This window comes from Urtica dioica, chromosome 3 (genome assembly GCF_054948205.1).
Source record: "Urtica dioica subsp. dioica isolate 48M chromosome 3, U.dioica_male_clone48M_v1_H2, whole genome shotgun sequence".
Taxonomy (NCBI): Eukaryota; Viridiplantae; Streptophyta; class Magnoliopsida; order Rosales; family Urticaceae; genus Urtica; species Urtica dioica.
The window spans coordinates 12,936,334-12,951,216 of record NC_142758.1 but is presented as its reverse complement, the minus strand read 5'-3'; the positions used below and the strand labels follow the sequence as shown (position 1 = coordinate 12,951,216).

Genomic DNA, 14,883 nt, shown 5'->3' with positions numbered 1-14,883 from the left:
ATTTGTAAGCCCGCTTCCTTTAGCCATTATTTTAATTTTTTCCGACGACGTGTTCCTCGTTACACGTGCCGATGGGGTCCCCCAACCACATGTCGGCTAATGGGCCCCCCGAGGATCTCATCTCCCTCCTTTTTGACGACCCTTGTGAGACCTTAGACGATTTCTTAGGTCGATTTTCACCGCCCCCGGTTGACCACCAATCTCTCCCAAACTTGGGTTTGATTTTCTTGGACCGAGCGACGATGAGCATGGACGCCCAGCACTTCCCCACGGTGGAAAATTGGCTGGCGGGCGAGGATGATCACCCAGCGACCGAGGAGGCCAGGCGCGGCTTGGAGGGCGAGCGCGCGGGTGACGCGGCCGCCCAGGGAGAACCTGCCAGGCCGCGCGCGGCGAACTTGGCTGAGGTGAGCGCTGGCGGGGCCGAGGAGGCTGAGCCAGGCAGCGCAACCACGGGGGGAGCCGTGAATGGCTGGGTCGGCGTCGTCTGCGGTGGACCCAGCCCCGGTGGGGAGCTTGCTGGGTCGTGTGCGGCGAATCCGGCCGAGACGAGCGCCGGCGGGGCCGATGGGGCCGAGAGAGGCTGCGCCACCATCGGGGGAGCCGCGACCGACTGGGTCGGCTCTGTCTGTGGTGGACCCATCCCCGTAGGGACGTTTGCAGAGGCGCGCGCGGCGAGCCTGACCAGGGAGCATGCCGACATGGCCGAGGAGGCCGACGCCGGCGTAGAGGGGGCCGCGCCCGGCCGGGTCGACGCCGTCTGGGGCGATCCCAGCCCCGGGGAAGGCTCCCCTCGTCCTAGAGGGGTCGGGCAGGTTATGGAGGACGCCAGAGGAGTGGGCGAGCCTCGGGGTGGCACGTCTGGCGGGATGGGCGCCGGGAACGACGCGCTGGCGTGGAAGGACGCCCCCGGGGGCGGCGTTGATGCCGGGGAGGACCCCGCCCTCTCGGGTGGGGCTGTGCTGCAGGTGGCCGGCGGCCGTAGGAGCCCAGGTGGACCAGCCCCAACCGGGCTGGGGCGCGCACATGACGGGGGAGCGCCGCCGGCGGCGGCCGGCGCTGGAGGTGGGGGCGCCGGCGCCGGAGATGAGGTGCACCGGCCACCCATTGCCGGAGAGGAAGAGGCGGCCAACCTGGCTCCCTTGCAAACCCTAGGGCCCGTTGGGCCGGGCCTAGGTGGATGAGGTTCGGCTCTCCTCGGGCCGGGCCACATGCTTGGGCCGGACGCCCAACACGAGGGCCACATGGCCGACCCATCGTTCCAAGGGCGTGAGGGGGACGTGCTTGGGCCGGCCCTTGCCGAGATTGACCCTGGGGTTCGAGCGTCCGATGCGCGTCACGGGCCCACGACTGGGCCGGACGCGCCGACAAGGCCGCCTCCCGCGGTCAACACACGGGAAATGGGTCCTAATGGGCCAAACGCGCACACTACGGCTCGAGCGACCCATTCTAGGGAGCATCACGAGGGACTCCCTGGGTCGAGGGCCGCTCCCAACGCCGAGGGATCGGGTGAGGCGTCGAGTTGCCGCGCTCTATCGATCGCCCCAATCAGCTTGACAGCGCAGGAAGAGGAACGTGCCTCGTCGTTCCCTATCGGGGAAATAGCGATTCGAGATGGCTTCGACTGCTCCGGCGTTGACTTCCCGAGTTATCTTTCGTTTGCCAGCTTCAGGGGTTTGAGAAAGCGCTTTCGCATTCCGCCAGCCGTATCGTTATTGCGACCGTTGCCCGATGATCTTCCGACTCGCCCTCGGAAGGGGTACGCCGCCGTTCACGAGGCGAGTCTCCGCGGGGGGCTGCGATTGCCTTTCCAGCCTGTGATCCAGGATCTTTTGGTCTGTCTCAATATTCACGCGCCTCAGATGTCTCCATCCTTCTACCGCATGGTGGCCGCCTGCCACATGATGCTGCATCGAGCGAAGGGCCGAGCCGTGACGGCCGATGATGATACTAGGAACCTCGTGGCTATCTTCGACGTTCCCGGGAAATCTGGCTTCTATAAGGTTCAGCATTGGAAGCGGTTTCCTATCCTTGCCAAGCTAACCTCTAAGCATCGCTACCCTTGGGTGTGGGTGTCCGAGTTTGCCTTCGGGACGGCACCTCTCACCTTCGGCCCCGCGGCCGACTTCCCGGACGACCACGGTATCGAGAGCTCTGAACTTGCGACCGTGGTCGGAGCAGTACCAGATTCAAGGCGGCAGGGGTCAATTTTTGAGTCCCTGGACCTCATGGCGACCACTGGATGGTTCTTTCCCATCGACGAAGATCCTTAGTGCTCCGGACCCGGAGCGGAGGCCGTGGAGGATCCTGAGTCCGAGGCGGGGGTTTCGTCTGCTCCCCTACCCGACGCGGGGGATACTAACCGTATATGTGCCTTCGTGCTATTGCTGTTTTCCATTGTCTATGCTTATTGTTATGTTCTAACTGACTGACACACTTTCTCCTTTGCAGATACCATGGCCCGACGACATCGATCGCGCACGCAAGTGCCGAGAGTGGCGCCTACCGCCGAAGCTATGACCACGGCTCATCCCCGAGCTAAGGCTCGCCACGGGGGGTCACCACCGCGGGAGAGGAACGAGGTGATGTCTTCCAACAAGCGACCGTCGCCATCGACCTCCTTCGGATCACCATCCGGCCACAAGCGCTCACACATCGGCGGTGCCGGACACCATGGATTCGATGCTCCTAGCGGAGGCGGCAGAGCTGAGGGACCAGTGCTCTCGAGGGATCCTTGAAACCTCTCTGCGGGATTTCAAGGGTCTGCTGATGATGAGCGACCTTGAGCATTTCCAAAATGGGATCGGAGACGCCCGAAAGGTACGATTCGTTTGCTCGTCTCATGTGTAATCCTTATGCTTATTCTGATTATGCGTATGTCACTTGTTTCCACAGATGCTCGCACGCCAAGAGCGAAGTTACCGCATTCTCCGAGACCTGTTGCGGCACATGCAGATCATGGAGAATGACAAGGAGAGCGCGGCGGCCGCCCATGCTGCCGCTCTAGCGGGGGTCCGTACTGCCCGAGAGTTTCAAGCGCTCGAGGAGGAGTTGGAGCGAGTTCGCGGGGAATCGGCGGCCGAGAAATCACTTCGTATGGCTGAGCAGGCATCCCGGGAGAAGGCAGAGTAGGCGGCTGACACCTTCCTAGGGGAAACGAAGAAGCTCCAGGCGGCACTCTCGAGCCGGGATGAGGAGCTGAGCATCGTCCACGCTTGACTATCGGCGAGCGAGATCTCTCGGGTCAAGGTCGAGAGGGAGAGGGATTCTTTGCGGGCGGAGGTGCAGACCCTCGTCGAGGAGAAGGACGATGTCGTGCGATCCAAGACAGACTTGGAGGACGATTGGGACCTCGCGCTGGAGGTGGCTCGTTATGAGGCGGCCATACGGGTCCGAGACGTGACCGCGAAGGAGAACGCGTCTCGTGGGACCACGATTTCGTTCTTCGACGCCATGTTCCCCCCTTTGGACGATGAGCCACCGGCGGACGACCCGCTCTCTCACGTTCCCGCAGAGATAGCTCAATCGACGAACCGCCTGCTTGACGGAGAGGCGACCGACGGGTCGGGAGCCCCCTATCCTGAGGATGATGAGGAGCAGATCGACTTTGGCTTAGAGTAGCCAACTTCGCGCATTTGTTTAGCGCTCGCATTACGTTTCCTTTCGGGTATTCGTTATGTTTCTTTTTCTTGACATCCGGTGTGTTTTTCTTGTTGGGTTGTTTATGTGACATTGTTTGTTTTGGTTAAATCTTTTCTTATCAGTTATGCGTCTTATTTTCTCAACTTGCTATGCTTTAGCGTAATCGATTCGCGCAATCCAATTAGTGCGCGTCTTACGAACTTGGCTTACTATATCTAGCGTAACCGGTTTGCACGGCTTAGTGCCATACCCGGCGACGAGGCTTTCCGCGGACGCTGGCTAGACCAGTTTCGTCGAACGGATGCGAGTTTTCATCGTTCATTAATGACTCGCAGCCTATCGGCGCGTGCGAGCTGAACGACTATCGCGCCCAATTGCCGGTGCGTACGCTACCTGTCGACGTGCGTGTCGTGCGCCAGAACGGGCTCGAGGCGAGCGTGGTTCCCAGCGAATGTGATACCTATCTGTACGCACATCGCATCATGGGTGGGCTGCCAAGATCAACGATCCGGTGCGCGGATGTGATCAACCGACGCCGGCATGCGAGGCGTGGAATCGCGCGGGAGCGCCGCGCGGGATACATGTAGGGTCGGAGGTCCGGAGCGTGGATCCGACTTGTCGACATTTCGCTACCTATTGGTGCGTGAAACGTCGGTTTGTGCATGTAGGGTCGGAGATCCGGTGCGTGGATCCGACTCGTCGACATTTCGCTACCTCTCAGTGCGCGAATTATTGAGCGGTGCGAAGGCGCCGCACGTGGGATGTGTGGGATTGGAGGTCCGGAGCGCGGATCCGACTTGCCGACATTTCGCTACCTCTCGTTGCGCGAAACGCAGAATCGCGCGAATGTGTCGCGCGAGAAAAGTGTACCTGTTATCCTTATTAGCCCCTCGAGTTTCTTGTGTACTCATAGAGGAGACTAGAAATTATAACATCGTAGGACAAAGGCTTTGAGATGAAAAATGCAATTCAATTATCATGTACTATAGTTCAAAATTACATTCCCAAGCCATTGGCTTTACTTGAAACTGAAAATTGTTTGTTGCTAAAATTGAAAACAAGATGAAAATAAACGAACGTCGGGGAAGCAGTGCCTCTATTGGTAGTATTGCCGCAGGTGTTCCGCGTTCCACGGATGTGTGAACACGAGTCCCTCTAAGTTCTCGAGCTCGTACGTGCCGTTGTGGATGGCTCGGCGCACGCGGTACGGACCTTCCCAGGTGGGGCCCAAGACTCCCGCCCGTTGTACTTTGGTGTTTTGGAACACCCTACTAAGGATGAGGCTTCCGTCGGCGAACTTTTGCAGCTTGACCTTGGAGTTGTAGTACTTCTCGACCTTCCTCTTCTGTGCAGCAAGGCGGGTGAGTGTGTCTGCCCTCTTCTCGTCTATGAGGTCTAGCTCAAGCCTGATTGCGTCATCGTTGGCGGCTTCTTCATATTCCTCGATGCGCAGGGTTGGCAACTTGGTCTCGACGGGTACCACGGCCTCGACGCCGAACGCGAGAGCGAAAGGGGTTTCGCCGGTCGCATTTCGAGCGGTGGTTCGGTATGCCCACAAGACCATGGGAAGCTCGTCGGCCCAAGCCCCCTTTCTTTCTTCAAGCTTCTTCTTCAAGTTTTCTTTGATCGTTTTGTTGACCGCCTCGACCTGGCCGTTGGCTTGTGGATGGTGGGGAGAAGAGAAAGTCTTGCTAATGCCCAATTGTTCGCACATGTCTCGGAGGCGCGTGTTGTCAAATTGTTTTCCGTTGTCAGTCACAATTGACGCGGGGATCCCGAAGCGGGAGACAATGTTCTTCCAGATGAAGCTCGTCGTGTTCGCCTCGGTGATCTTCGCCAGCGGTTCGGCCTCTATCCACTTTGTGAAGTAGTCGATTGCCACGATTGCATGCTTGTATTGCCTCCGGGCCACGGGTAGCTCACCGATGAGGTCGATTCCCCACTTCGCGAAGGGTCGTGGCACGACGATCGGGCATAACGGGAACGGCGCTTGGCGCGGGATGTGGGCGAACCTTTGACATTTGTCGCATTTTTTGGCCCACTCGTGGGAGTCCTTTTTCAAGGTAGGCCAAAAATATCCGAGCCTCAGTAGCTTTAGTGCCAAAGATTGTCCGGCGGCATGGTTCCCGCACACCCCTTCGTGCACCTCGCGGAGCGCTTTCTTTGCCTCGACTTCGGTCAAGCAGCGGAGAAGGGGCATGGAGTAGCCTCTCTTGAACAAGTTATCCTCCCTCATTGTGTATTTCGGCGCCAAGCTTCTCAGCTTTTTGGCCTCTTCTTTGTCTTCGGGGACGACTCCTCGTTTAAGAAAGTCCACGAGCGGCGTCATCCATGAGGGGGGCGGAGTTCCGTCAACTACACCTACATCGCCCCTCGAGACGTAGGGTCGAGTCAACACTTCAATCGGAACGCTGCCTTCTCCCTCCTCGTCTACGCCGGATGCAAGGCGTGCCAGGGCGTCAGCGTCGATGTTCGCCTCTCGGGGAACTTGGACGATCTCGAACCAAGACAGGGCCTCTAGATTCCTCTGGGTCTTTGACAAGTACCCGATCATGTTTGGCTCTTTAGCGGCGTAGTCGCCCTTAACCTGATTCACAATCAACTGCGACTCGCAGTGGATGCGCAGGTTTTGGACGCCTAGCTTGTTCGCCAGCTCCAAGCCAACGATCAGAGCCTTGTACTCCGCCTCGTTGTTGGAAGCCTTGAACTCGAATCGCAGGGCGTATCTCAATTTTTCCCTATCGGGATTTGTGAGCACAACGCCGGCGCCAGCCCCCCGGGCATTTGACGTGCCATCTACGTGCAAGTCCTTGACCGGCCCTATCGGGCTGTTGGTCCTCTTCTTTGACGACTCGTTGTGGTCGTTCTCCTTGTCTTCCTTATTCTCGTTGCCTTTTTCACCCTCGTCAGTTGAGGGTGCGCTTGTGAATTCGGCTATGAAGTCGGCGAGGGCTTGGCCCTTGATGGCGGTTCTCGGTTGGAATTCGACCCCGTACTCGCCCAACTCCTGGGACCATATGGCCATTCGAGAGGAGGTCCCTTTTTGCAGGGCCTTCTCGATGGGATGTCCCGTGCGTACCACGATGGGGTGCGCTTGGAAGTAGGGTCTGAGCTTTCTCGCGCTCATGACAAGGGTGAGGGACAATATCTCGATTTCCGGGTATCGGGTCTCGGCGTCGAGGAGCGCCTTGCTAACGTAATAGACCGGCCATTGCACCTTGTCTTCTTCGCGTATTAGAACTGCGCTCGCGGCCCTATCGGAAACCGCGAGGTAGACATACAAGGTTTCGCCATCCTTCGGTTTTGCGAGGAACGGGGGGGAGCTGAAGTAGGCTTTCATTTCGCGGAACGCCTCCTCGTACTCCTCAGCCACACAAATCCGTCGGTCTTCTTCAACGCCTTAAAAAACGGTTGGCACCTATCGGTTGCCTTGGAGATGAATCGCGTCAGGGCGGCGATCCTTCCCGACAAACTCTGTACTTCTTTCACCTTTTGCGGCGACCTCATCTCTATGATCGCCCTAATCTTCTCAGGGTTGGCCTCAATCCCGCGACGGTTCACCATGTAGCCCAAGAACTTTCCGGACTCAACCCCAAAAGCGCTCTTGTTGGGGTTGAGCTTCATCTTGTAGCGCCGCATGATTGTGAACATCTCTTTAAGGTCTCGAACGTGGTCATGGACTTTGAGGCCCTTGACCAGCATATCATCCACGTAGACCTCCATAGTTTTGCCAATTTGATTGGCGAACATTCGGTTCACCAACCTTTGATACGTTGCTCCCGCGTTTTTGAGACCAAAGGGCATGACCTTGTAGCAGTAGAGTCCGCGGCTCGTAACAAAGGTGGTCTTGATCTGATCCGGCGCGTGCATGCGGATCTGATTGTAGCCTGAGTAGGCGTCCTTGAAGCTCAACAACTCGTGGCCCGCCGTAGCGTCCACAAGTTGCTCGATCCTCAGGAGAGGGAAGCTATCGTTCGGGCAAGCTTTGTTGAGATCTTTGTAGTCGATACAGATCCGTCACTTCCCGTTTGGCTTCTTGACCATTACCACTTTGGACATCCACTTGGGGTGCTCCGCCTCCCTGATGAAGTCGGCGGCGAGAAGTTTGTCAACCTCTTCACCAATGGCTTGGTACCTCTCTCCGCTGAACGCCCGTCGTGGTTGAACGCGCTCAGCCACTCTCTTGTCGTCGTTGAGACGATGAACCATTATCTCGGGGTCGATCCCCGGCATGTCGGCGTGTGTCCACGCAAAGACATCTTTGAAGTCACGGAGGAAGGCGGCGAGCTGGTTCCGTACCTCGGACGGGAGTTGGGCGCCTACCTTGACTACTTGGTCAGGCTTGGCGTCGTCCAACACGACGGGAACGAGGTCGTCCGGTGTCTCCACCTTTCGACGCTCGACATCGTCCCTTTGGTCCAGTTCTCCGAAGGTGCCTCCTTCCTCTATTTTGCATGGGAGCTTGTCCCCGAGCTGGAAGACGGTGCTTACCATCTTTCCCTTTTCTTTCCCGTCCATGCCTTGAATGTAGCACATTCTTGCCATCAATTGGTCTCCCAACATCATGGCTATTCCCTTATCAGTCGGGAATTTCATCATCAGGTGGTAAGTGGACGTAATGGCCTACAACCGATTGAGGGTCGGGCGGCCGATTATGATGTTGTAGGCAGAGGGTTGGTCCACGACCAAGAACAACACGGTGTGGGTGACCTCGAGCCCCCCCGGTGTCCCGAAGGTCACCAGGAGGTCGATGGTGCCCTCTGTCATGACCCTCTCCCCGGAGAATCCGAAGAGTGGAGTCGAGATCAGGGTCGGTCTCATCCCGGATAGCTTCATCCTGTCCAGCGCCGACTTGAAGATTATATCGGCGGAGCTTCCGTTGTCGATTAGGATTCTCCGGACTAGGTTGTTGGCGACCGGGGCTGAGACGACTATCGCGTCGTTGTGCTGGTGGAGGACTCGTGCCGCCTCTTGGCCAGTGAAGAACATGGACTCGAACGGGGTCGGAGGAGGAGCCTCGTACGTGTGGTTGATGTAGTGCGCTATTTTCCCTTGGGAAACTTCACGTACGTACTTCTTCCTTTGCGTGGCCGAGTCTCCGAACTCTGGGCCGCCCATGATCGAGCCCACCACGTGCAGTTGCGAGCTCTCCGGCTCTTCAATTGCGGCCCGATCCGTGACGATCACCGTCGCCGAACCCTTCCTTTCTTGCCGCGGGCGTTCACCGTGCGCCGCGGCCGTCCCGATCGTTCTCAGGACATATTCTTTCAATTTCCCATCTTGTATCAGGGCCTCGATCTGACGCTTGAGTTGGTAACATTCGGACGTCAGATGCCCGTGATCTTGGTGGTATTCACAGAACTTGCTTCGATCCCTCTTCGCAGGATCTTTCGTGAGAGGAGTTGGACTTCCTAGCTTGTCACGGTGCAGAGTCAGGATCCGCTCTTGCGGAGTACTCAGGGGGTGAATGTCGAGAACTTTCGGAAGCTATCGACATGTGATGGTCTCGGCCCGGGGAGGGAGCCTGGCCTCCCTTGTTCCTCCTCTTTCGAGGGTCGGGGCGATCTCCATCTTGGTCGTCACGGCGGTGACTACCCTGCCCTCCTGACTTCCGGCCGTCTCGGCCATCGAGATAGTCCTCGATTCCCATATACGTGCGGGCTCTCGACATTAGCTCCGCCATGTCCCGCGGGACTTTTCCGACAATAGACTTGAGGAAGTCGCTCGTGTGAACTCTCTCGGTGATTGCCGTGACGGCATCCTTATCGTCGACACCTTCGACCTTGTGAGATTCCTCGGTGAAGCGAGCGAGGTATTGTCTCAACGTCTCGTCTCTCCCTTGCCGGATGGAGAGGAGGTGGGTCTTTGATTTCTTTTGCGCCACGAGAGTGGCGAATCGTGCAAGGAAAGCCTCACGTAGAGCTCGGAAGGACAAGATGCTCCCCGGTCTCGAGCTTCGGAACCACTCAAATCCCGACCCCATAAGGGTCAGGCTGAAGGCTTGATAGAGGGTCGCGTCCGACTATCCTTGCATCAACATCCACGTCTCGTAGTGTTGGATGTGGAAGTTTGGGTTCGTCCGCCTGTCGTAAGTGGGGATGGACGGCAGTTTGAAGTTCCCCACGCAAGGCTGCGCGAGGATTTGAGCGGCGAAGGGAGAGTATGACTCCTCGATCCCTCCGTAAGGCCTTTGCCTCCCTGATTCCCTCATCTCGATGATTTGGTTTTGGAGGCTTTGAATCATCGTGACCATGTCAAGCCCATTAGTTGGGCTGGCTGCCGGGACCGCGTGGGTCGCCTGTCGGCGCTCGTTGGACGCTTGGTCTCCGGCGTTGGCGGGGAGAGCGTCTTTCCGAGAATTGAGCCTTTGGCGGAGATCCTCCCCTTGGGAGTTTCTCTGCGCCGTTAGGCGCTCTCTAAGGTCCACACTCGGCGCGTGGCGGGGCGAGGTCGCCCTTGGTCGGACCATTCGGCGGGCGCTTCGGCTATCGGCCCCATCGTCCACCAGAGTCCCTCTCTCCTCGGCGAGGGGCCGTGTCCGGCCGCCTCTTGGAACCGAAGGGGCGAGTCCCCGGGAATATGAGCGCGCCTGCTGCCTCGCCGGTCCGGCCAAGTCGCCGCTCGCCCTCTCGGACCGCGACGGGGCAAGGCTTGGCGTTGCCTCATTGGTCCATGACTCCCCCACATAGTCGGGGTCGGAGTCATCTCGGGCGGACCTATCCTCGACATCGTAGCCGAGGAGATTGGCGATGAGTGAGCCGTCGACTCCGGGACGGTCCAGAATCTCCGCGAGCCGCTGGGCCGTGTCCTCTCGGAGCGCGGCCTCGGGGTCGTTCGCCGGGTCTTGGGGCTGGCTCTCGTTATCACGAGGTCGCCCTTCAAGACGGTGAGCGAGGCTTCGGAGACCGTACCTCGAGCTCGTCGCTCGAGTGCCAAGGGAGGTCGTGGGAATGTGACTCATCTTTCGAGAGTCGTAGACGTAGTGAGAGCGTGGAATGGAAGGGAGAGCGTGCTAAGGTCAGTGGTCCCCTCCTTCTAGCGACAAAATGTTGTCGCTCGTTTTCGGACAACTATTTAGAAGCCCCAAACGGTTCGACCCGAGGCCGGACCAAGTGGTCGCGTTCGGGCTTGAGCGTGTCGGACTTGGTATCCCAAGTCGTCCATTAGCTGTGGGTGAAGCTCACCTCGTCTCGATACCTGGAAAGCAGTAGAGAATACGTGAACTACAAAGGGGAAACAGAGGGGTTGCCTCTGTTTACCTCTCCGACGCCCAAATTAGTAGGGTTGAGGTAGATTGTAGAGGGTTTGAGTGTTTAGAGGCCAAAGATGAGTGAAACGAGTGAGTTATGAATTCGACAGCGTTTCGGGGCTCAAAATTGGATTACCTGGACCTGGGGAGGGACCCCGGTATTTATAGGCGACCAAGGGACGTTTTGAGGGTCCCTCGGCCGAGTGAGGTTGAGTCGGCCATCGGCCGAGTGAGACTCGGCCGGCCGATAGCTGAATGAAGTGCTAGCCGCCGAGGGAGGTTCACTCGACCAATGACCGAGTGAGCTGCTGGACGCCGGACGAGGTTCACTCGGCCATTGGCCGAGTGAAAGGCTGGACGCCGGATGAGTTTCACTCGGCCATTGGCCAAGTGAAAGGCCTGGGCCGAGAAAGGACTCACTCGGCCATTGGCCGAGTGAGCTGTTGGGCCGGCAGGGAACTCACTCGGCCATTGGCCGAGTGATCTTGGTGGGCCGGCTGAGGGTTCACTCGGCCATTGGCCGAGTGAATCTTGACGGGCCGGTTGAGATTCACTCGGCCATTGGCCGAGTGAGCGTGATGGGCTGGCTGTGGGCTCACTCGGCCATTAGCCGAGTGAATTGCTTGGGTCGGCCAATGGCCGTGTGAATTGGGCCGGCAATTGGCCGGACGAGCTCATCCGGCCGCCCGAAACGCCGATCGCGCCGTCGGACCTCGTCGGGCCGATAACACCCTTCAGGGATATCATTAGCTAGACGGGATTTACAAAATTAAAATTTTACCGTTCTAGCTTTTATTTCCTCAACTCCTTTTTCTCTTGTGAATAAGTTAGAAACGATGTATAGACGAGGAGCTAACAAGTCTTGTTGATTCATCCAAAAGAGTCATGACTCAATTTGGACACTGACCAGTTCATTTATTCACATTCCAAGGAACAAAGCATGAGGTGATATACATTGCATTTCAGCAATCTTGTACATGAATTCCATATCTATGAGATCTTCACAGAGTTACTCATGACATTTTCATAACTTAGTACTTCACCAATAGGTCCTGTCCAAATCACAACTTGAATCCGAACTCTGACTTACTCAAATGAGAATACGTAAGCTATGAAATGACATGTCTCATTTCAGGATTGAGGTAAGCATGATGGAATTCATACGTAGTGACTTCGGGACATAAGAGGTTAAATGGTTTGTTCTTATTCTGTCGATAGAAGTGCACTGGTCAATTTAGTACCTGTAGAAGATTTCAAGAAGAACTATAGAGTCTCCAACTCGCAATGTCCCATAACCAGACATCATAGATTCTCCTAACAATTGTACTGAGATCAATAGTCCTTTGATCCTTAGATTGCGAATATATAGTTTTAAGCAAACCATGATGAGTTTGTTCATGCAAATCTACATTTGTCTCTTCATACGTTGTTAGGTTGGTTTAAGGACTAAAGACTATAGTTTATCATAAAGCTTCAAACAGAGAAGGAAGAATAAATGAATGTTCCAACTTTTATTAATGATTCAGCAATTACACGCAAGAGTCTTCGTGAGACTATATTACATCAAATGTACATAAATAGACACTACTACTCTTCTTGTGGGCACCATTGACAACACAAAAGACATACTTTGAGTGGGTACTCGGATCGGTTAAAGAAGTCAGTGATGATGGAATTGCACATGTTGATCCGAAACACGTCATCGCTAGCTCTCAGGTACTTAATGGTGTTGAATATGTTGAAGATGACCTCCTTATCTTGTACCCTTAGCTTTAACTCTCCCTTTCGGACATCTATAAGAGCTCCTCCGGTTGCAAGGAATGGCCGCCCGAGGATGATTGGAATGTCGCGGTCCTCCTCCATATCAAGCACCACGAAGTCGACGGGGAAAATGAATTTGTCGACTTTGACGAGAAGATCCTCTATCACTCCTCATGGATACTTGATGGAACGGTGCCATCTGAAGCGTGATCCTCGTCGGCTTCACTTCTCCGATGCCGAGTTTCCAGAATATGGAGTCTGGCATTAAGTTGATGCTTGCCCCACTGTCGCATAACGCCCTCCTAAAGAAAGTGTCGCCAATTGAACACGGCACAGTGAAGCTCCCCGGATCGTTCAACTTTTGTGGAAGCTTTTGTTGAATGATGGCACTACAGTCTTCAGTGAGGGTAATTGTGCTACAATCCTCGCTCTTTCGCTTGCTGGAGAGGATGTCCTTCAGAAATTTTGCATAAGTCGGCATCTGCTCAAGGGCGTCGGCGAACGGGATATTGATCCGGAGTCGCTTGAACACATCGAGGAATTTGTCGAACTGCCTATCGAGCTTCTCGCCCTTGTGTCGTTGAGGAAATGGCAACTTTGGATGCATGACCGGGGGCAGACGTGGAGGTGGTGCATTCGATTTAGATGGTTTTTCCTCGTCAACCTTCCCTTTCTTTTTGTCCGTGCTGTCGATCACGTTCCCGTTTCGGAGGGTGATGGCGTTGACTTGTGACCTCGGGTTTACATCTGTATTGCTCGGTAGAGTTCCCTGAGGGCGCGAGTTCACGGCAATCGATAGTTGCCCGATTTGCGTCTCGAGATTTCGGATCTCAGCCGTTTGATTCAAGAGTGCCATCTTCGTGTCATTCATCAAATCGGTGGTGGAGTTCCCAAAGGCGGTCGTCGACATGGTCAGATTATCTATGAGCTCCTCCAAATTGGTCTCGATCTTGTAAGCTCGGAATGGTGGGTCTTGATATGGTAGTGGTCGGGGCTGATTCTGAGGTGGTCGAGGCTGAGCTTGCAGTGCGTGTTGCATCGGCATGTTATTTTGGGGACCGCGCCATCCCCCATTCTGATAGTTTCTCCTCGAGCCTTGATTGTAGTTGTTATAACTCTGGTTGGGCGGCCGATTGTTGACGAAATTTTCTTGTTGGCCATTGTCCCATTGTGCGCACTTGTCACTAGAATGAGGGTCGGCACACCAGAAGCACGGCTCGGGAGTAGGGGCTTGGACAGCCTGAACTGTGGCGTTCTGCTTGTGGAACATTTTGGTGAGGTCGGCCACCTGTGCCGCGAGAGATTTTATCACTTCCATCTCGGGCGTGACTGGCTCGCGCTTCTGAATCCTTCGCTCGGAAGGGCATTGGTCATTGTTGTAAGCGCGCTCCTCAAGGATGGCATGAGCTTCTTCCTCGGTCTTTTGGAAGAAGGATATTCCCGCAGTGGTGTTGACGAGGGTGCGTGATGAAGGAGAGATCCCGCAGTAGAAGATTTGCACCGTCATCCACCCTTGGATGCCATGGTTAGGACACTTCCGCTGCGTCTCCTTGAAGTGTCCCCAAGCTTCAAATAAACACTCACCATCAAACTTGGAGAACAATGGATTTCATTACGCCTGTTATGCATCTTCTCAAATGGGAAGAACTTCGAGATGAACTTCACGCGCAAGTCCGCCCACGAAGTGATGGAGCTAGGAGGGAGCGAGTTGAACCAAGTTTTGGCTCGATCCCGCAGAGAGAACGGGAAAAGGCAGAGGCAGATTGCTTCGTCAGAGAAGTTGTGGAGCTTGAACGTGTTACTGATCTCGACGAAGTTGGTGAGATGGTCTTGTGGGTCTTCGACCGATGATCCCAAAAATTGGGATTGCTGCACGATATGGATCACACCGGTCTTGATTTAGAAATTTTGATTACCCGCAAGAACCGGAAGAACAATGGCCGATTGTGTGTCATCGGTCGGAGGTAGCCCGTATTGTAATAGGGTCTTGGGCTCCTCGGCGTTGTTCTTGTTTTCTTCCATTGCTAGTTCCTTTGATTTCTTTTTCGATTTTTCCTGCAAAATTTTTCGATCTCGGAGTTGATTGAAATGAGAGCTGATGACCCGTCTTTTCGCATACACCTTCAAAAGCAAGAAAGTGACACAAAAAGTTAGAAAACAAAATTAAAGAAATTAAATAGCAAGAGTAAGTAAATTCAATCGCTATTGTAGACTAGTCCCTGGCAACGGCG

General features: G+C 55.6%; 1 protein-coding gene across 1 annotated transcript; it reads right to left on the bottom strand.

Annotated features, from left to right (window-relative positions):
* Positions 1-4,031: 4,031 nt before the first annotated feature.
* On the bottom strand, positions 4,032-14,674 carry LOC149402392 (uncharacterized). The gene is made up of 5 exons (XM_089608352.1): positions 14,579-14,674; positions 14,269-14,521; positions 12,834-14,218; positions 12,521-12,748; positions 4,032-4,106 (listed from the first exon to the last, which is right to left on the bottom strand). Exons 1-5 carry the CDS (start codon positions 14,672-14,674, stop codon positions 4,032-4,034), a joined length of 2,037 nt encoding a protein of 678 aa, XP_089464478.1.
* Positions 14,675-14,883: the final 209 nt, after the last annotated feature.

Coding starts and splice junctions, on each gene's coding strand:
- LOC149402392 (XM_089608352.1), bottom strand. CDS start 14,674: ATGGAAGAAAACAAGAACAACGCCGAGGAGCCCAAGACCCTATTACAA. Junction 14,219..14,268: donor TGAGAAGATGCATAACAGGC/GTAATGAAATCC, acceptor GTTTATTTGAAG/CTTGGGGACACTTCAAGGAG. Junction 12,749..12,833: donor AGATGGCACCGTTCCATCAA/GTATCCATGAGG, acceptor CTTGATATGGAG/GAGGACCGCGACATTCCAAT.